The 22379-nt window shown below is 43.4% G+C and overlaps 1 protein-coding gene across 5 annotated transcripts in view; it reads right to left on the bottom strand.

Moving 5' to 3' along the window:
- The window catches only part of GALNT13 (polypeptide N-acetylgalactosaminyltransferase 13), a 116579-nt gene that overhangs the window by 7343 nt on the left and 86857 nt on the right, over positions 1-22379 (bottom strand). For all 5 annotated transcript variants that reach the window (XM_086615433.1, XM_086615435.1, XM_086615431.1 and 2 more), the window contains exons 8-10: positions 14031-14170; positions 10278-10376; positions 2016-2150 (exon numbers count right to left, since the gene is read on the bottom strand). In XM_086615433.1, coding sequence (XP_086471559.1) covers positions 2016-2150; positions 10278-10376; positions 14031-14170 — 374 coding nt within the window. The remainder of the gene's footprint in view (positions 1-2015; positions 2151-10277; positions 10377-14030; positions 14171-22379) is intronic.

Here is a 22379-nt window from a genome sequence, read left to right as displayed (position 1 = left end):
GTGGCTACGGAGCAGTGCCCCAGACCGGGGGCAAGGGGAGAGCTGGGGGCAGCAGGAGCGTCCCCCTGCCTGCACTGAGTGTGCTCGGCTGGGACTGGGCTGCTGAAGCACAGAAAAACAACATTAAATAATAGCAATCTATTAATAAACTCATTTCTGAATAAACTAACAATCAATGCATAATAATCGATTGTATTTTTATTAGAAATTATTTTGTTTAATTAATATTTAATATCAAAATATTTTTAAATTAATATTTATTCAATATCCAAAATTGATCCTTTAAAGTATCGCTGAGATAAACGTGAAATATTCCAATTTAAGAGTCTGAAAACCTAATATTTTAAGGCATTGCACTTTGAAACAGAGGTGCGCACGCGCCGGCGGGCAGGGGATAGAATCATGGAATGGTTTGGGTTGGAAGGGACCTTCAAGATCCTCTAGTTCCAACCCGCCTGCCATGGGCAGGGACACCCTCCACTACACCAGGTTGCCCAAAGCCCCATCCAACCTGGCCTTGAACACTTCCAGGGATGGGGCAGCCACAGCTTCTCTGGGCAACCTGTGCCAGTGCCTCACCACCCTCAGCGTAAAAAATTTCCTCCTTAGATCTAATCTAAGATACTGCTGCTGTGCAACGAACACACGACACGCTGCAGAAGTGCATTCTGCACCGACGAGTGCCAGACCACCCAGACCCCCCCCCTCTGACCTCTCTGAACATGACCAAACGCCATCCCGACCCAAGCAGAGCCCGGCCCGGAGTCGCCCGGGGCACCTGAGGACATGGGGACACCTCAACCCGGCGCAGGCTGAGCACACCGTGCCCCTTCGTTGCCCCTGGTGGTGTTTGATTTCCTACGGAGATGGACCAGGAACCCGTGATGCTGAGTCCATGTCCTCGGCCGCCGGGCAGCACTACACTCCCCAGGTTCTACTGAATGAAACCAACCAAAAACTGATTAAAAATCACAGAATCACAGAATGGTTTGGGTTGGAAGGGACCTCAAAGATCATCTAGTTCCAACCCCCCAATTATCATCTGCTTGCAGGAATGAGATGAAGGAGGATATAAGATCTTAACTACCATGTGTTGATTGCAAGCATGAACGTCCTCAAAACCACCTAAGAACTATCAAAATATTCATGTATTTTGTGTAAGAAGAAAACCAATCTTCTTTATTAAAGAGAAAATAGGTTTAAATGCAAATGTTAAACTCATGAATGCATCAAAAGTTACCAGATAACCCAACGGTACGTATCGTCGTCGTTTTTCCACCTGGCACTTCAATATTAGGCAAGGGCAGGTTTGTATGGTTTTTTCCTACCATAACCTATTGGAAAGATCCTGTCTTGAGGAAAATGCTAACACCTTTGTGTGAATTTCACCAGAACGGCACGTTCACATTTCAAATCAAAACCTTAAAACGGATGTTTCAACTTCCATCCGCTGCTTCCTGTCTCATTTAAAAAGAATTATTCGGCCACAAAACGCTGAAATATTTACGCATATTTTGTACCAATTTTACAAGCTCCCCATAACCACCAAATTTCTTCCCACTGCACCCCCTCTCATAACCCAGGAAAAGCCACCTCCCATCCCAGGGCAGCGTCAAACTGAACAGGTGACTGGGATACGGAAGATGATTAAGCACAATTTAAATCCAGAGCCAATAATCTTTAAGAGCCACCAGAAAGAAACTGGAAAAACTGGAACCGAAAAACAAACAAATCTTGGTTTCTACTTCACTTATATTAAAAATGCAGAGTGCTTCTTTAAGTTTGTAAGAATGCAAGGCAGCGCCAGCTACTCGAAATGAGCTTTTTTAAACAAGAATTGACTTCTTCACCTCTCTAGAAACAAAACCTTGTGGAAACGTGATGCCAAACCTGGCGGTTGCCTGAATTCCTTCGCACTCCCGAGCCTGCGCGGTGGCAGAAGCTCTCGGCACGTCCCGCCGCAAAGCCCCGGCCCCAACCCAACGGCTGTCCCCACCCACCGCCGCCACCGGTACCTCGGCATCGTACTCCCAGAGCTGGTTCCCTCGCATGTGGTGGCACTTCAGCATGATGACGGGGCCGTTCAGCCTCGAGACGTCCAGGCACAAGTCGTCCGTGCGGATCTCTTTGTCGGCAGTGTAGGAAAATACCTGGAAACAGAAAACGATGGCAGTGACAAAGAATTAGCAAAAGTCCTCATTGACTGCCTGGCTCAGAATATCCGTAATTTTCACTCCAGTGGAGCAGAACTTTCTTCAAACATTGTGGTGGTGGCACCTTCATGAGAGTTTCATGCAAGTTTCTCTGCTAGTGAATGTCTGTTGTATGCAAGGGAAGGAAAATCACGTTCAGGAAAAGCCCTGGAAGTGTTCAAGGCCAAGTTGGATGGGGCTTTGAGCAACCTGGTGTAGTGGAGGGTGTCCCTGCCCATGGCAGGGGGGTTGGAACTGGGTGGTCTTTGAGGTCCCTTCCAACTCAAACCATTCTGTGATTCTATGAATGTCTGTTGTATGTAAGAGAAGGAAAATCACGTTCAGGAAAAGAAATTTTATGGGACCAAGCCCAGGAATCACCCAGGCACACACTCAGTTTTACCTCCTGGGAATTCTACAGAAGCACATCATTGCAATCAGTGTCTGGAGGAGAAATCTCACAGGTCTTTTGATCTGTTGTTGAAAACTCTGTGTATGTACTGGCTTGTTGGGTTACATTCTGGAAGTATTTAGAGAAGAGCATTTATAGCTGGGGGCTGACCAAGGGGACACGGCCGTTGTTTGGAAAAACAGCTCTGTGTCCATTTCCGGCACATCTCAGCAAGAACTAAAGCATCCACAGGTACTCAAGTATGTTAAACGCGTGGCAGTAGAAGCTTTTTTTTTTTTTTCAAATTCTCAAATTCCTACAAGCTGTCACACACACACTTCCCAAGTTTCAGTTTGTGTCCTGAATCTGATTTTTCCAGCTGTGTTGTTTTGTTTGTTTGTTTTTTCCATAGTAAGATGTCTGCCTACACCTTGTCCCTGGTAAGTAAAAACCACACACTGATGGAAAAAATGCCTACACTTGATCAGACTGATCACTGGTTTGTTCTGTAGAGGTCCAACAGATGTACGTCCTCTGGATTGGATGAGCTGACATTAGCACATCAGGCTAAGGTCATGGAAGCGCATAAGGTTACTAAAAAAACCCCAGTAATCAGGATCATTTGTGAGGTTTCGTCAAAAATTGTCCAAGAGCAGTCCACGTTCTGGACTAAACAGAAGTCTGAAGGCTTTATAAAAAATTATTCAACTGTTTATGATCTTCTCATTAACATCTGAAAAATTCTTCCCAGAATAAAACAATGTGACAACAAAATCAACCTTTTTCCACAGTTCATCAAGACCCCCAAAAATCCCTTTCCAGGACACTGTTTTGAAATTATTTTTGGAATAACAAGCAACTAAGCCAAGAAGGAAGAAAATCTGGGAGAAGTTAACAAACAACCGAAAAAAGGTCAAAAGACCATTGGTGCTCTAATATCAGGCTGTGATATCGAGAAATATCTGGATAAACAGACACTTATTTGTTGGGAGGGATACAAATCTCTCCCTCAGAGATGTTTATTTCATTTACAAGTCACACATGCCCTACTTGCCCAGCGGTGCTACTCATATAAGCGCACTGCTCCGTCTTCGGACTCCCAAGTGTCGCGTCCTCCAAATCATCCTTGGTCAAAAGCAGCCTGGAACTGGACCGGGGAGACAAAGCTATCATGTAGTTGAGGTACTGAAGACCATCATTCAAATCCAGATGCCGTAACAACATTCAGCCACCAAGCTACCATAATCAACATTCAACAACAAAACCTCTTGGGAGGTGCTTTGGTTTTTCCTTTAAACACCTTCAGCCAAAACTCTTACTTACTGGTAGGATACTGGACTTATTTGCCTGCTGTCATGCTAGAACTGGAACAAGAAGCACTGGCGAATAATCTAATAATCTGAAAATGACTGGTATCGTTTGTAGCACAAAATCTCGCAGCTGAAGCAGCAGTTTGGGTTCAAGAATCACTCGTGAATATTTTGTTCAGATGTTTCACCTTTTACTACGCTCATTATTAAGAGCCTTATCCATTGCCGTTTATCCCGAAGCAAATTCTAACTTTAATTTTCATCTTATTTGTGTTGGTTTTTTACAGTAGACACATTTGCATCAGGCGTTTTCTTCCAGCCTGAGAGACATGTTTGTAGCCTCAGAGGGATGTTTTCTTCTGTGTTTTACAGAAAGCACATACTTATATTTTGAAATGTATTTCCATTTGCATATTTCTTTTTCCTCTCATCTTTGATAACTGCAATACACTGTTCCATTATCTCTTTTGAAAGAATAAGTGATGTCTGAATTAACAATTACAGAAGAGGGCTTTGAAAAACATGCAGTCTTAAGAAAGAAAAACGAGTGCTAATTAAGACGATGTAAAATGATCAGGCTAGCGTTTTGCTACCATCCATATTAATTATAATTATATTAATGCTGTATAAAAATAGAGGGTGAGGAAGATGTTGCATTTTATAGCTAACTAAATAGTATATTTCATGCCACACGTTGCCCTGCAAGACAGGAAAGGACTTCCCAAGCTGGGTTCAGTCTTCTGCTACAATAAGCATCCACCTTTTGGGGACGTGACCGAAATGAAGGTTTTTTTCCAGTTTTTCCTGTGCTTTTCTTCTGCAGCTGACCCCAAGGGCTGGTAGCACTGGCTGTGAACAACCTTCCCCTGCTGCCGCGTGGGAGCTCTGGGTCTGGCCAGAGGAGAGCGGTCCCCAAGGGCAGGAGAGGGGGATGGTCCATCACCAGAAGGAAGGTTCCTGAGAAAGAGCCGCTCCCTGAGACCTGCAGGTGTTTGCCTGGTTGCTTAATCCCAGCCAGTTTTCCAAAACTACTAACGCATTCGGAGTACATACTAGTAAAGTAGACACTAATAAAGAATCCAGAATGACAAAACATCCTCACAGCTGATGCAACAGTTTTCCACATAGTCACGGAAATACTTTCACTCTCTTCTGCTTTTTGTGGAGCTGACCAAAACGAAAAGGAACCACGTATCTCCCACCACCACCTTGTCTTTCACAACACTTGCAATCCTATCTAGGCAGATTTACTGCCTATGCCCAAGAGCAGGTTTTTATGGGAGCTAATGTACTTTGTACTTATTTTTTGTTAATATCCTTTATTAATACATTTCCATAAAGCAAGTTTAGAGGCAGGAATGAGCCCTATAAAGCCAAAGGTCCATTAAAGTCAACGCTTGGGACTGAGACGTCGGCCAGATTGAACTGGGACGCACACCTCACGTATCACTGATAATCCCATTACTTCTTTCATGATAAAAGGAATTGAAGTATTCCTCCTGATAAAAGTCTGAGAAACTAATCAGTTTGTTCAACACCATTAAAATGCCAAGCAACACCATTAACTGGAAACCAGTTGAACGGTCAATACAAATCTGTAGCTATTTGTATCTCCATATACATACATATGGGCTGCAATAGCCCATGCCCAGAATTTTCCTTTCCCGTTATTTGGTTGTCCTTTTCTTTGGAAAACACTTAGCCAGCGTATTTTGTCAACTCAGAAGAAGTCTAATACAGAAAATATTGTTCATAAACCCTTGTTTTATACCTCATTATGCGGAACTAAATCTTGAGGATGCATCTGTACAATCAAGAAGTCCGCCACGCAATAAAGCAGGTATAAACCGGACATAATTAAGTACAGAAAAATCTAATTTATTCTGACAATCACTTTAATTATCTACAGAACTCCCAAAGGTAAATTCTGAATTCATCTTTCATAATTGATTTAAAATATTCTAATAAAAGCTGCAAGGAAAGCACTTTCCCTCTCCTCCTAAAATTGTTTACACATTAAATGTTGAAAGTCACCTCGGGCAGAACAGGTTCCCCTACCAGCCAAAACAGATCCAGGACTCTCACAGTTAACTGCCAGTTAAGTCACTTTTAGGGGCGAGGACTCGGACATTTGGCCTCCTCACGGAAATCTCACCATTACCAAGGTCAGCCAACCACTCCAGCGTTTTAGCACCTGACCAGATCCAGCACAGCCATGTGGAAAAGGCACCCCACGACTCGGGCAGTCTGCTCAGTGTCTCCATCACAAAGGACTTCTTGGCAGATTGGTGTTCCACAGGCAAGTCCATCCCCTATCAGAGAACAACCACACCAACTCTTTGGAGGAAAAAATACCCTGTTCCAACACTCCACTAGACAAAGAACGGCTCTTCAGGAAAAGCAAAAAAAAAGAAATCAATCTGATTTTCATTCCTCCTTGTGTAGTACACAATGTAATCATACGGAAAAGAAATATATGTATGCTTCCTTCACCTCCCCAGGAGCTCCTGTCGTATCCAGGCACTGCGGGGGACTGGACACTCATTAGGTTGACTTTGGTAGAGACCAGCAATTTCTGTGGCAAAAGTCCTTCAGAGATCCAGCCCTTCATCTGGAGCCCTTGGGCTTGGACATATCCAGCCCTGGTTTAATTCCAGATGATTTATAGAACAGGTTTTAGTTTCTGCTACTCTACCAGTTTCTTTTCACTCTGAATTTAAACTAAAACCAAACAAACCCACCGAGATAGTGTGTCCCACCAGGAGGATATTAAATCAAATCAAGGGTCAATCTTCAGTTTCTTGGATGACCTGAAGACGTGCCCAGCCTGGAGCCCCTGAATAGCTCACGGGTTTCCCTGCGGCCACTCTGGAAGTGGAGATCAGATTTATTTCTAAAAAGGAGTTAACGCCAAGATTTTTAATGCCATGGAAGCGAGTCATCCCATCCCAAAGCCACCAGCCAACAGTACAGACACTGCCGAGCCAGAGTGGCCTTTCACCTTTTGGAAAGTTCCTATAAAACTTGTTCTGCTGTTGCCTCAACCTCTAACCACCAGTGCCAAGAACTCATTTATCCTGGTGCTCAACCCCAAGGAGACAAACACTGTAATTCAGAGCGATTCACCGTAATCCAGAGAAACACTGCAATTACCACCAGCTATCACAGATTGAAGTCGACTATTCTAAATGGTCAAATAATAAAAATAAAATACAATAAAACAGAAGGAAAGCAAACTGGCTGGCAGCATCACGTACAGCAGCAACAGCAGGGCTCTGCAGGAAGCCCTTCAGCTGAGCACAGCTTCCAGGGGTTGCTAAGGAACTCGGTTTTACCGCATGCAGCAAACAGCACTGGGAAACACACCGGAGCCAGCCCTTTGTGCCGATGGCAAGCACACCTTCCTGATAGCCAAACCTCTGTCCTCCCCCACGGAATCCTTTGTCCTCTTCTAAACCACTGTTGTTCTGTAGGGGTTGCAGGTGCTGTCAGCATTTGGCACAGAAACTGAAAAAAAAAACCCTGATTTTTTGGCTCCGCAGGGGTGGGGGATTGTGGGGTTTTTTTGTGTGTTTTGTTTTGGGTTGGTGTTTTGGGGCTTTAGTAGTTGTGGGTTTTTTTTCAGACAGCTGTCACATCAGACAGGATGGCTACCCACACATCTGCAACAAAAAGCTGTCATTTTTTCCAGGATCTCACGGTGCTTGTTACACTGCGCCAAATTCACGTTTTTTAGCAGGTACAGCCAACACCTGGGTTCTGCATTTCATCTCCCCAGGCTTCCTTACTGCGACCTTACACACCCAGTGTCCGTCCCCCCGCGTTCCTGGGGGACTATTTCTGCCAATTTAAAGCAGCAGTAATTCAGTTTTTCCACAGACTCTAAAAAGAAGGCATTATTCCCATTCTGATTGTGCTAAATCAAAGATGCTGTTATTCAACATGCAGGCACGGCTCCTGTGCTCCCCGTTAACCACAGTTATTGGAATGGTGCTGAACATCACCGAGGGCTCTGTCGTGCTGCATCCTGAGCAAATGCAGAGTATTAGACAGCTCCTGCCCCAAAGGCTTATCTTCTCCATCCATAAGAATGACATAAAGTCTGCATGGGGAATCACGTATCAGCAAAATGGACTAACAAAATAGAAGCAACAACTACTTTTATTCATAATGGGTTTGTTTAGAAGATGAAAAGCTACACAGAAAGCCAAGGTAAGGAAAACAGGAGGTTGTAAAAGGTGAAAAAGGCAGAAAGAGCAAAGAAGGGCCAAGTTACTTTCTCATAACCCCTTACAAAAATCTAGAATTTACTTAAGATATTACAGTTAATAAACTCAAAGCACTAAAATCCTGAAGTCCATAATGGGTGCTGTGTTTCCTTACCCAGCGAGCCCTCTAAGGAGATTGTTTGATTTGGGATCAGCTGCACCAGCACTGCTCAGTTCCTCCTTCTGCACACACCTGGTACCAGCCACAAGAAAAAAATGTCTCGTTGTCACTAAACTAAAGGGTTTGTTCTGCTCAGTCTTGTGCAGAAAATGCTTTCAGGTGACTTACTGGGCAGCTGTAGTTGATAAATTAGCTGACAAAAAATGTGAACCGTGACTCCTGCACCAGCATCCTGCGGTGGAAGGGCGAGGTGGGACCAGAGGGCTCTGTGGGTGCCAGCAGTGCTGCACATCTCCACTTCCCACCCGGCTCCGGCACCAACATGGGAAAAACGACACTTCATAACCTATGGAAAACAGTGGCTTTCCATTAAAGAAACATCTCACGAGTCAGACAGCTCACACGTTTCCATCCATTTCCAGTATGATCAAATTACCACAGCATCCCAATAAATCCTTACAGAGCCAGAGTTTATCAATTATTTTTCTACATTCAGGAAGCGCTCATCTTTGACAGGCGTTTGAAAATACCCAGGTTTACTGTGAACGGGAGAAAAATGGAAACACTGTGGAACAGAACAGTTTGTGAAAGACTCACCGTGGCAGGGGGGGTGGAACGAGATGGGTTTCAAGGTCCCTTCCGACCCGAACTGCTCCGTGATTCTATGACTATTTTAGAGCTCACTGGGAAAAACCAACCTTCTAACAACCCCCGTTGTGTGTGTTGGTGGTGGTTTCTGGTTTTGAACTGTCAGTGATTACTGAGTCTGAACCTTCTGCACCAAACACTGCCAGAAGGGAGTCCTGTTCCCCTTGATGCACGTTTGCTAAAACACATAAACCACTACGCCCATCCTGATCCCACGCTCCAACACACAGTCCGCTGCTACACCGACTGCAACCAGTTATGGTTAGGAACAGAGCCCCGGCGCTCCCAGGACTGCAGTGAGTGATGCCATTCCCATGGAAATGCAGGAAAAGCTGGAGCTGTGTGCCCAGCAGGACGGCGGGAGGCAGGAAAACAGGCAACTGTTCCAACCCTCCAACAGGACACTGAATGGAACAAACTGCCCTCTGAAATACCACAAAACAGAAGTCAGCTATGGGGGGGAAAAAAAGAAAAGGCAGAGGATTGATGGGTCATCCCCCTCTGTTTGAGGCTGGAAAACAGGATAACGGGTTTTTTCCAGGATTCTCACATGGTCAGCGCGTTCTTTAATCAGGAGTGAACCTCGGGTTCATGATCAAATTTTCTACTGGTAGCATCTGAAACTTTAAATACATTTCTCCATACTCTGAACAGCAGGAATATATACACTCAGTTGTTTTGCTGGACCTACAGATACGTACCGATATGTTTTTAAAATTTGCAGCTGTTACTCAAGGAAATGGCATTCTGAGCGCTCCTGAACCTCCAAAGCTCAAAACCTCAAACATTTTGGAACTTTTGTTAACACCTTCGCTAATTAGGGGTAGTGAGACACTGGGACAGATTGACCAGAGAAGCTGTGGCTGCCCCATCCCTGGAAGTGTTCAAGGCCAGGTTGGATGAGGCTTTGGGCAACCTGGTGTAGTGGAGGGTGTCCCTGCCCATGGCAGGGGGGCTGGAACTGGATGGTCTTTGAGGTCCCTTCCAACCCAAACCACTCCATGATTTTATAATTGCTGATTTAGAGTGAACCACCACCCCTACGTTTGAGCCACGTTAACTGAGGACACTGAGGGAATCCCGTCTCTACCAGGACAAAACCGGAGGGTGCCCGGGATGAAACACCCACAGGCTGTGCCCCTGCCAGGCTGCTGGTCCCAACACTGCGGACACAAACCAACCCCCCGTTTTCTGCAGGAGGGGAGAGACGCCGAGAGGTGAAGCTGCAGCTCCCACATTGCTCTCGCTGAATTCCAATCCGTTTTTTCCGCAGTTACACAGCAGCAGATTGAAGCAATTATTGCACAAATAATACTTGTTTTTATTTTTGGGTTTTTTTAATTTTACCTGATTTCCTCCCATGCCGTGGCAGTTGAAAATGCCCACTTTTTCGTTCTCCTTGCGGCCCATGTTGTCTAAACATTGGTTGGTTTCGACGTTCCTGATCTGAAGAAAGAGAGAGACGAAACGTTCCTTGAAAAAAACGCCTGTAAATGTCATATTTGTGCAGGAAAAAAATACATAACTGCAAGAGAAAGTACATTATCCACGCATTCAACTATACGAACGTCTTTTAACTTGCAATTTGCAAATATGTCACACCCCCAAAAGAAAATGGAAATAATTACAGAGAGTATAATGAGCTTTTAAATCATGCCCTAAGTGTAAGTACGAACAGCATTCCAGGAAAATCTCATTCTACGCCCCGCGTTGCTTCGGTTAACAAATGGAACACGCTGCTACCTCTAAACACCGCAAAACTAGCGGCTCGCCTGAGATGGGCACTTTTGTTTTCTTCCAGCAGGGCTGACTCTGCTCCAAGAGAGAAAAAACTGCAGAGGACAGCGGCTGGCGGCTGCTGGATGGCTTCATGACCAAGCACGTGCTTTTGGGATGTTTTTTAAATAAAATGGGACCCGCTGTCCGTGGGACCACCCCCAGCACGACCACCCCCTTCCCACCACGCAACTGCAACGAAAGACCGTCGGAGTGAGAAGTGATACGGGGCAGAAGGGTCAGTACCAAAGCAGCGCTCCCCAAAAGTTATTTTTAGAATATGCATTTATCCAGGAAAACAGCTGAGTATAAAAGCCAACTGCAGCCTCCTATGAGAAGCAGGAGGTGCTGGTCCCTCCGAAGCTCTGCAGCATCACAGTCTCCAGGACAGTGTGTGCCTTCAGCCCATGCAAACCCTCCCACGGGCACATAATACCCTTTTTCCTAAACCCTCCTCGATTATCTTCAGGGCAGTTGTACAAACACAGCTCTCCTCCTGCTCCTCATCGCTCTCAACAGCATGGGGTGATTTTTTTCTTATTAAAGGGTCCAAAGCAAAAACACCTCTCCAGCTCTCCTTCCTTCGGTGAAACTCTCTATTCTGCAATACTTCAGCGGCATTTAGCCCAATTCTGGTCACCTGCCACCCTCCGTGCCACCCGCAGAGGCTCAGCACGCCTGGCACCAAATGGCAATCCAACACCACCAGGCTGGGCTTAATTTAGCAACATCAGCAAAACGGGATAGTGCAATCCGATTAAGGATGCTGGGGAAAAGTGGCTCAGCAAAGCTCACGTGGTCGCCTCTTAATCTGCTCTAAAGTTGTTAATCCCACGGAAAGAACTCGCACCACCTCGTGCTGGTGAGTAATCTCTCCGAAGATGATGGTCTTAATTGCTTCATCCCCCATGGGCTGCTGGCAGCAGGGGAAAGTCGCTGACCCAGGGTTCAGACCTGACAACCAGATCGCTGGTTTCCATCACCTTCCATTCGCTTTTGAAAAAAAAAAAAGACCTTTTTTCTTATGTCACCTTTTTGTAGAAATGAAGTTTCAAGTATTGCCACAAGAAAGCCAATTAAATTTTTTTTTTTTTGCAATCCCTTCATTCGTTAAAACAGAGGACTGAAACAAAAAGTGACTTGAAAACTCATCTATGATTCTGACGTCTTGGGTTTATAAAATAAATTCTTGCCTCATATTTACTTTGTGTTCACTTTCAATGCTACATGATTAAAACGCAAAAAAGATCCAATATTCACCAGGTTTTGCACATTTAATGCCCCTTCTGAGGTATATTTTTGTCCATCCGGGAAATTCAAATCTAACGCAGTGGCTGTATATAAGTTTATTTTTTTGCAAAAACAAACAAAAAAAACACAAAACTGAAGAATAGGAAAAAAATGGAAGACACAGACTGCGAGAATGTGCATAAACAGCAGCAGCTTATTGCCTCCAATTTAAGTAATTCATGTTCTCTATGTCAAACAAGCTGAGATGGGACAAACTGAAACAATGCCATGAGGATGTAACTAGAGAACGAAATGTCTTAATATTTTTGTTTAAAAGATGCCAAAATCTGCCTGTGAAGCGTACAATGAATAAACTTCACGAACCACTTAGGAACTTTAGATCCACCCCACTCCCCATTTATGAAATCTCATTTAAAAATCGCACGCTTCATTTATAAAAGCGACCAACGTGTATCAATAAGTTGTTCAACAGCCAAATCAAATCCAAACCGAAATGTAATATAAAAATGATGAATATTTCCGACACGTTGGGCGCTGCGGGCGAACCACGTGTGAACATCACCCCGATTTCAAGTCACGCCGGCACTATCTTGCAGGAGGTCGTAAGCAAATTAAGGATGACTATCGCCAAATCTGATGAAATTATTCCATCTTTTCATCCCTGTTTATACTGAAAAAGAACCAAATATGGACTCGCACAATATAACCCGAGGCCCAACGCTGAACACTCGTTACGCTGAGATTGCACCGTACCAGGACGTTGCAAACCAGGTCAACTAGAGAGTCATTTTCTCAGATTTTTTTTTACCAAATCTGGTTCTCAGCAGCCAGCAAACCCGTGGCTCCCGCCAAAGGGCTGCTGAGCATCATTTCCCCTCTGGCTTGAGGGGAAATCATCTCCTGCCCGGGCCACCTCGGCACACAGCCCATCTCCCAGAGCGGCCAGGAGCGTCACGGACCACTTCTGGACCAATGACCCCAGCTGCACCGACACACCAGATGGTTTGGCTTACCCAAGACTAAACACCTGCTGAAAGAGAGGAAAACGACTGAGAAATACACTTCTGATGTTTTAAAAATTGTCCATTACTGCTGCTGCTGATGGTACCTGAGCTTCACGGCTGAAAATCCACTTTACTGCTCAACTGGTAGTCAGTTGCTGCAATAGTCAAGCACGAGTTTTCATGCATAGATCCTGCCTGAATTGCTGTTTCCATAGAAACTGAGGCTGTGCTGGTAAAAATAAGGTGTTTTAATAACGATTTTATTACTTTCTCATACTTCTATTTTCCAGTCTGACAATATCGTACAAAACCTTATTATTTGACACTCGGTAGATGAGTTCTTTCCTTGCCATAAAACCATGTTTCACTTTATTTTGTCATAGTTAAAACTGGAAACCCTACTGTGGCTTTTATTTTTCACCACAATTGCAAGTTTCAAAAGTAAATCACTTTCCTGGATGTAAAAAACCCATTTGCTCATTTGATTGCTATTCTGTCCGTGGCTCTCTTTAAATCAAACCGTTCAAGAGCTTTTAAAAAGTCAGCGTAGGTACAACTCAATAGAATATTTTTAACAGTGAATTAGCTGAATTTTAAAGAGACTTCAGTTCTTGGTGGCGCTGGATTATTAGGAATGTCTGTGATACTCAGCTCCAGGCAGCCTTGCTGGAAAACACGGCATCAATGAACACACACGTTTCTTGACAAGAAAAAAAAGACAAAAAAGAAATAAAAAGGCTTTTTCTACTCTACACCTAAGTGATGATGGAAAGTTTCCTTCAACTACTGCACGTTATGCAATAATTTCAAAATATTAGTCACAAGCCTCACTTCTCCAATACGCCACTCAATGGGAAAGACACATTTTTAACGGTGAACACGGACATTCAGAATAGCAACGCCCCTTAGGAAAGACTTAGAGACAATATAACCTGCTCAAAACAGAGGATAAATAAGATATGGAGAAGGCAGACAAGCACTTTAGCCCTTTCTCCAAAACCACTCCATCACCTTAGCGATGCCTCAGCGCCCTTAGTGCTTCGCTTTAGCCGACGGGAAGGGTTCGTACCTCACCGAGGGAGAAATAGCGCCGCGGGATCTGCGAGTCGGGGTAGATGTTCTCCAAGTACCACGAGAAGGGTTTACACTTCAGATTTTCTCTTAGCGCTTTTCTGACGGATACGTCGCCGTAATCCACCTTAACAACACCTGGAATTGTGAAGAGAATAGATGATCAGAGCACGGCTGCTGTAAAGCTGCAAAGCATCAATCACAGGTCCTCCTCCGGCTGTCACTGTTTCCTTTTTACCAATATCCATTTGCTGGAATTACGGTACAGCAATACGTGAACACACGTGCAGCTGCGACACCTTCACAAGCATTAAATAATTAATGGAGCAAATTGAAACGCTTGGAAAACTGCATTTTTTCTTTCCAGATAACTGAATGATCCGGAAAGGCAGGACCACCAAACTCCTCCATTTCTTCATATTCCAAAATACTAAAGAAAGGAAAACTCCATCTGTTCGCATTTTTACAAACCATTTTTCCCAAAGCATCTTGCTGGTGTTAGCACTGTGTTTGAGAGAAACAACTCGAACGAGGCATGGCTAGTTTGCTGATGTCATTTAGATCACCCCTTGGGTGATTTCACCAGGAAAGACACATTCTCCATTTAGGAGCAACGGGGTTTCTCAGCATGGAGAAGATGTCACATCCTGTCACAGTGAAATCCTCGCCGTGTCCGGCCGTGCCGCTCCTGCTGCAAGGCTTTAGGTCAGAGACCTGAGCCAGTGTGAGGTAGTAAGAAAGATAACCAAAAATCCACAAAGCTCATCAAATACTCTCTGTAGCTTAAAATATTCTAATTTTGGACGAGAGCTATTGTCCAAAGAAACAGAGGCAGGCAAACGACTAGTAACTGCCAGCGCTCAGCTGAAATAGTTTGAAAGACACTCCCAGATTTATATCGGAAAGCCACACTGTGTTTCCATCACCTTCTGCTTTCCATTATTTATGGGACCTTGTTTTGAAATTACCATAGAGGTGAAGCTCCAAGGATATCAGCATATCCTGCTAGGAAATCATGCCCGAAAGCACAAGATGGTATCAATTTTTAAAGAAATCCAGTACACAACAACAGCAAAACTATTCATCACTATTAACAAAAAATTAACTTATTTCGGATAACCATGCTTATCCATATTTCCAAATCTTTACCCGTTTGTCTTCGAGAAATTACATTTATGTATCATTATGTAATTGTAGGATATGATGTAATTCTAGATAATTCACTAAAATACCGGATACTCTGCAAATTATAGCCACAGGCTAAAACCAAGGCGGGTGCTCCTGGGGAGCACTTTGGCCTGACCACAGTGGCTGGGGGTGACTGATGCTTCACCAGCTCCGGATCAGGAAAAACTCCTCAGAAACTGAATGTTCTTGGTTGGTGCCAAGAAATGAAGCGGCACTTATGCCATCATTAGGAAAGCAGGAAATTTTAAACTTCAGTAAAGAGAAGCATTCAAATAGAACCTTCAGCTGTAACCCATACAGAGAAATTACATCATAATAACTTAGGGGATGGCAGAAAAGAGAAGACAAATCAAACGCAGGTTAAATCCAGGAAAAAGCTGGCACAGGGGAACACAGGGGCTGTAAAGGATGGATGTGGGGATAGGAGGCTTCCTCTACTCCATGATTCTCAGAACATCTTCTGGGCTCCAGTATGTTCAGTCAGGCACTGGGGGAGGTTTTACAAAATTCTTAAAAGACTCAAAGATTTTTATTTTTTTTTTCCCCTCCCGAAGAAACAGAGGTAATTTATCAGCTGTTCTGCAACCAAGGAGACTGATGACAGAGTTCCATTCCACTCTGTGTAGGGGAAGAAAAACATCGAAAGGTCAGTATTGCAGTTGTTATTTAATATTTTACTTCCAAATGGATATTTTTCTCGAAGCACAACTCAGGCAGTCATCGATTTAACTCATACTGGGCACCTAACCCCTGTGCTTCCATTAAGCAGCATCTTGAGGCTGTTTCATTGCTTTGTGTCTATCTGCACCCACCACAAAAGGACCCAACGAAACAGCCACCGAAGAGCACACGGCTCTGGAGCAGGTTGGGCACGAGCAGGACTGTGACATGAGTTTTGCTGCTGAGTATTTGCCAACGGTGGAAGATCCAAAACACCTGCCTGACTCCAAAAGCTATCTGTGCAATGTGTGCTACCCAGGACTGAGCTGAAAACATCTTTACTTTCAGAAAAGAGACTTTATTAAAAAAAATAAATAAATAAACATTATCTTTTCCAGGCAAGGGGGAGTGGGGTTATGATTGCTGCCTCTTCCGGAGGAAGAGACGTGCACTACTGCTATTATTTGTGCTCCTCAATGCTTATCTATAATTAAGCTAATCTTCCTCATGGGAAGGCAACGGAAGCGTTAGGAGAAAAGCAATATGTGTGTTTTGTAGCACTTTGTACCGTGGGGATCTGAGGCAGGTGAACAGGAGGAGAAAGGATATTAAGGCTGTTACAGTCTGGGATGGCAAACACCCACCACAGCCTGCCCCGCTGCACGCACACGCTTTGATGTTCCAGTTACAAACCACATCAAAACCGCTGTCTCTCAGTGAAAACATCCTGCGGGTTCGCCGATCCCCTTGTTTCTGTTTTGTTTTACAATTCTTACAGAGATTTCTATTTCCACACTTGGTTCAGCCCCGCAATTGCTGGAAGAGAAAAAGCAATAAACCTTTCTCCACCCAATGTGACTCAACTTCATACTTGAGTTTTCTGTAATTAAACAAACTCCAGCAAAATAAATTCTCGTTTTACATTTTATTAAAAACTTAGCAGCCGAGATGGGGAGTCTCTGGTGGGTTTGGCACGCTCACCTCACTAGGGTAGGTTTATCTCAAGGCTCTTCAGGTCTTGCGATCCCACATGAGATGCAGAGGCCGTGGCCACTGTGCCCCCCCAGCACGATGGTGACCAAGGTGGTCTCCCAGGCACTGGCGTCAATCCCCCCTTCAATTTGAGCTGCCTCTTCCCTGTCTCTCCATAGGGTCCTAATGCACATTGATCATATACTCCCCGCTACAACTCGACAGGTTCTCCCTTCCCAAAGCTCCTCTATATTATGTACATGGCTCATCTTGCACCAACTGGGCTGGCTCACTTCAGCACCATTCACTGATGCTGCCCGTAGCAATCCCAGCACATAGACCCTGCTTTGTCTTCAAGCAAGGACCTCATTTGTATGGATCTCCAGTAAACCTCTATACTCCCCCTTCTGCTCAATTTAAAACCAAGCTATTATGAATCAATACCTATTTATTGTCACTACTTGCTAAAAAAATCGATGGGACTCAGAGGAAATATAAAAATAATTAACGACTAATACATCTGCTTACACTTAAATAAGAAAACGTAAGTAAAATGTCCTTGGATGCAAAAAAGGAAAAAAAAAAAAGAAACCTCCCGAGAAGCTACAGAAAGCGTAGCGTGCAAGAGGATGGATTAGAAATATCTCAGGAAAGAAGCAGATTATTTTAACAGAGCAGCAGATGCGTTTCAAGTAGAACAAATTAAACGGTTGCAGCATTGCATTACATCTGCACTTTTTCTAATGGGCATGTCCTGCAAATCAGCATACAAGGACATAGTTTCAGAACTGGCTAAATGTACCACTTCTGCAGAACGAGACATCAATTCATGACGATAAAGACGAAAAAAAATTCATCTGTAATGAAACAGAAATCGCAGAACTGAGAATAACTTTCTTTATGTAGGTATAACACTTTGAAAACTTAATCCAAGTTAGGCTTTTGCTATCTTTTGCTGCCTTGAAAAGCCTAAGAGCAAACCATTGTTTCACTGAACCGCCATTCCAGCGTATTCCCAGGGAGAGCAAGGTGACCAGAGAAGCCAGTCAACACTCACCCGCCTGTAGCTCAGTCTGAAAACCTGCATCGTGTGGCACGGCAACCAGCTCGCTACCTGAGGTGCCCTCTTAACAGGGGAGAGCTAAGAACCAAGTCGGAGGCCACGGGGAACCTCCAGAGATGGAGATGGCTTTATTTGACTTTTGATTTTTTTTAACTACCAAAGCAGCATTCAAAATTATATTCAAGGCCAGGTTGGATGGGGCTTTGGGCAACCTGGTGTAGAGGAGGGTGTCCCTGCCCATGGCAGGGGGGTTGGAACTGGATGGTCTTGAAGGTCCCTTCCAACCCAAACCATTCTGTGATTGAAGACGGCAAAGTGCTAAATTAAAAATGAGTTTGCAACACCACGATGCCTGGTTTGGCATCTAATTAGCCAAAACACTAATTCCTTGACATGTCTTATTTATATTGCAAAAAAAACCCCAAAACGTGTAACTCATTAAAAAGTAAAACAAACAAAAACCATGTGCTAACTCAAAAAAACCCTCATCACCACCCACCCACCCTCCTCCTCCTGGAGAAGCTCTTCTATGGATTCATGAGTGATTTAAAATAAATATAGGTAGTGGTTTCATAATATAAAATATGGTATGGGATGAAGATTCTGAGCTTTTCATGGGAAAACATCAGCTATCTGTGCTTGGAGAAAATACGCTCACAATTTCTAACATTAAAAAAAAAATATTATCCCTCCAAAAAATGAGCCAATATTGTCATTATTTCTGCAAATAAAGCATTGCATGACAGTGTGATGCACTCTTAAAGTTTATTCTATGGCAAAAGATTAGTACTTGACATGTTGGTTTACTCTATAAATACACCTGTGATGTATGATACTTATCCATGTATATTTTAGAGAGAAAGACAGAGGCTAATTAACTCCTATGTTGCCAATTTTGTCCAGCCACTAAAGAAAAAAAAACAAATCATCTTACTGAAATAGATATCAATGGAACCATTACTATGGATAAAACTAATCCTGCATGAAGATGTTTCTCCAGTCCATATCTCAGGAAGGGTTTTAAGAGAAGGCAGAGTTGAAAAGAAACCTCTGACTTATGCTTTAAACAAACAGCACCAAAAAGTAAAAATTAAGTAGTAAAATTATTGAGGTACTAGAAGTATTTCGATGGTGGAAATGTTTTTTCCTGTGAAAACCATAAAACATACTACATTACAACTCTTCTTTGGAATCAAAAATATGAAAAATTGGGTGTTCTTGAGAAATTTTGTCTTTTTTACTAACACGTAAGAGTAACAGGAGTGAAACTTGGGCTACTGGGACTATAGGAAGGCTAGAGCTGATTTAAGTTATAAGAGTGTAAAAAAAAAAGTACTTTCATAGCTGGAAAAAATACTAAACACCTTCATAAAAGACCATTACATTCACGTTGTTTTCAAATTTAAACACAACGGATACCTTCAGGAAAAAATAAGCTAAATCAGCCCTATCTGTCTAGCAATGATCTGCCAGCCCACTCCTTCTGCTCCGTTTCATTACAAATTTAATAAAATGCTCTTTGCAAATATCAGTGCTACGAATGACACAGAAGATAAAACACGAATTCCATCTGTCTTGATTCATGTTAATTACATGAGAGCACTTTTGTGTTTGTTGATGTACAAATGTCATCTTTCTCCTTTAAAAAACCCAAAAGAGGGATCACATCTAGGAAGAAAGGTTTCAAGCTCCCTTTTAATTTTAGGTTAGGGCAGTACCAACAAGTCAAGACCTCTGGAACAACTACAAGACAAGAAAACCCAAATTCTCACAGCTCCTTTCCCAAGTACCTTTGAATTAAATCAAGCTAGATGAACCTCTGTGCTTCAGAGGGGTCCAAGCACATCTCTGGGACTCAGGATCACCATCGAGGTGCTCTCCAAACCCCTTAATTTCCACTGTCAATACACATGAAACCAATTTCTGTAGCTCAACTGGTTCATACTCCAATTGAAACCGTTGCCTTAAATTTTATTTTGCATAAATCATCTTAGCTAACTGTTAGCACAGCAATGAAATGTTGACCCCTCTCTGGACACACCTGCTGGTTGACCAACAGCTCTTTGAAAGAAAAGAGCTGGCTGCAGACAGGCATCAACGCCACCCCCCACCCAGCCTTCCCAAGAACAGCACCCCAAACCACTGGCTCCAACTGCAACTTTTATTACTCAGAACAACAACAAATTCCAGTGGAGCAATACCAATCAGAAAGTGGATCAGGGTGAATATTAAATAGTTCAACTGTTCACTTTCGTTCCTTTTCGGCATTAGTCACTTTGTATTTTTGGTGACTCTTGACCATTGAGCGGTGTTTGAAGAGCATTATTCACTTTTAGATCGTTACCTTTGATTAATTACATTGCCTGGGTGAACCTGACCAGCCAACCAAGGTCTCAGGGCTGAATACCAGCGTTGTAAACGCACTTATTTTCCAAAAACCCATTCAGGACACACTTTGGAGCTTTTGCTTCTACAAGCAACACTGTCAGTTAACTCATTTATGGAAAAGGTGCAGCACATGGATGACCCACCACGAGCCAGCCCCACCGTCCTCCAGGTGGGATTGGATTCAGGTTTCCAGTATTCGTGACTCAAATATTAGACACTTTCCTCTGTTGCTGAGAAGCAAGAGAAGAAAGGGGTTGGTTTTTTGGGGGTTCAGGAAGCAATAGCTCAGCTGCCCCCAGCAACGGGACCGTAACACCCCAGGTTAAATGAGCTTATTTTGGCATTAGTGCACTTGCAGCTCTGGCAGTGCCCTAGCTCTAAAATGCTAATAAGGAAGGGAAGAGTGAAAATGTTTATCAAGAGCTCCTACTTCCTAATTTGATGCAGTCATTATCAAGCTAATTATATAATTACACTTGAAAGGAGGATTGCAGATCATCTGCTGAGTAAATCTAAGTAAAACACCAGCACTTATCTCCTAATCCCAAATTAAAACTATAAAGGACTATATATAAATTCTCAATAACGCTTCAAATAAAGTGCTCGAAAAACGATGTAACTTTGCATTTTAGCCTTACTTTAATAGACTAGGTAGGACATGGGAAGGGAATACTAACTGGTTATTAAGAAGATAAAGTGGTTCAGCAGGGCACTAAGTGCAGAGAGAAACGGAACTACTCTGGGCATTATCTTTTTCAGCTGACTGTGCAAACGCAGGCCATTTCCGAGCGTGTAATTATTGCCACTGAATGATCAGATACAGCACTTTAATGCATAAATTGACATAACTGCCTGCATTTAGGAATATACAGGCCGAGTGCAATGAGATATGCTGGAACAATTTGAAAAGGAAGCGAGTAAGGCTGCTAGGAACAGAGTGCTGGGTGATGGCAACGGCATTCCTTTGGGCACGTTTTGCCTCGCTGGGATGAGGTTGGCCATCCTGCTTTGGGGTATTCTGCATTCCCAAGGAGTCAGGAAAGAGCACTTTCTGCAGTCAGAAAATTGTGAGGATTGGTAATGATTTAGGAGGAAGGTCTCCTCTGTCAGCTCAATCCCCCGGCACCGTTTTAACCTTATCAGAAACGAGACGGGCTTCAGAGCGCCACGGGCGCCAGGGCAATACGTGGCAGCTCCTCTGTTTTTCAGAACCAACTCCTGTATTTCTTTTCTTGTCTTTTCTAAGGAAGAGACTTCCTTTAACCCCCCTTGAAGTGTATCCAGCATTTCTGAGATTTTTTTAAACTCTCTTGAATTATTTGGCTCTTACGGTTTCAGACCCTGATCACGGCGCAGACTCTTCGTTAGGCTCCTGCCAAGGAAAATTCAAAACTCTTTGTCAAATGCAGTATTTATACTAACGGGAAAAGGTGAGGGTTCCTTACTACTTATATTTTGTGATCTTACTCTCAGCTTTCAAACCCATCCGAGCCTCAGCAAACAGAGATCTCACAACCCCGGGACAGCGAGCAAAGCCACTCTTCACTCCAAACCACACCGCAAAACTCAAACTGCATCGCTTCCCCACACACCAATACAAACCCTCTACAAATAGTGTATTTTTTTCTACAAGAATTGCTCCTCCTCCTCTCAGCATGTGACGAATTAAGCTTTTTTTTTTTCAATTCAAAATATTTTGCATAGAATTTAATCTGTATGCTTTTTAATTATTTTTTTTTTTTAATCTAAGTTGGATATATGAAAAATTCCAGTCCCTAACTCATCTGAGCCCGTGGCACAAACAGGCAACACTCAGGATGGCCAAATTCAAGAGTAGCTGAAACACGAGATGCCGTTCTTATGCACACACATCTTCTACAAAGATAAGGGAAGGCAGCAATTTTAAATACGTCTATGACCACAAAACATTTCTGATGGGCTCTTCTTCAGCGGGGTTATATTGTTACAAGCAGACAGCCTCAAGAAACCTACTCATTTCTTGATTGATCAAGACTTTCACCTTGAAATATAATTATTAGGTGTGCACCCTAATTATGCCGAGAGATATATTTAACA

Source organism: Tauraco erythrolophus, chromosome 8, assembly GCF_009769465.1.
Source record: "Tauraco erythrolophus isolate bTauEry1 chromosome 8, bTauEry1.pri, whole genome shotgun sequence".
Taxonomy (NCBI): Eukaryota; Metazoa; Chordata; class Aves; order Musophagiformes; family Musophagidae; genus Tauraco; species Tauraco erythrolophus.
Note: the sequence above shows the minus strand (reverse complement) of the source record. Positions and strands in the feature narration are given on the sequence as shown.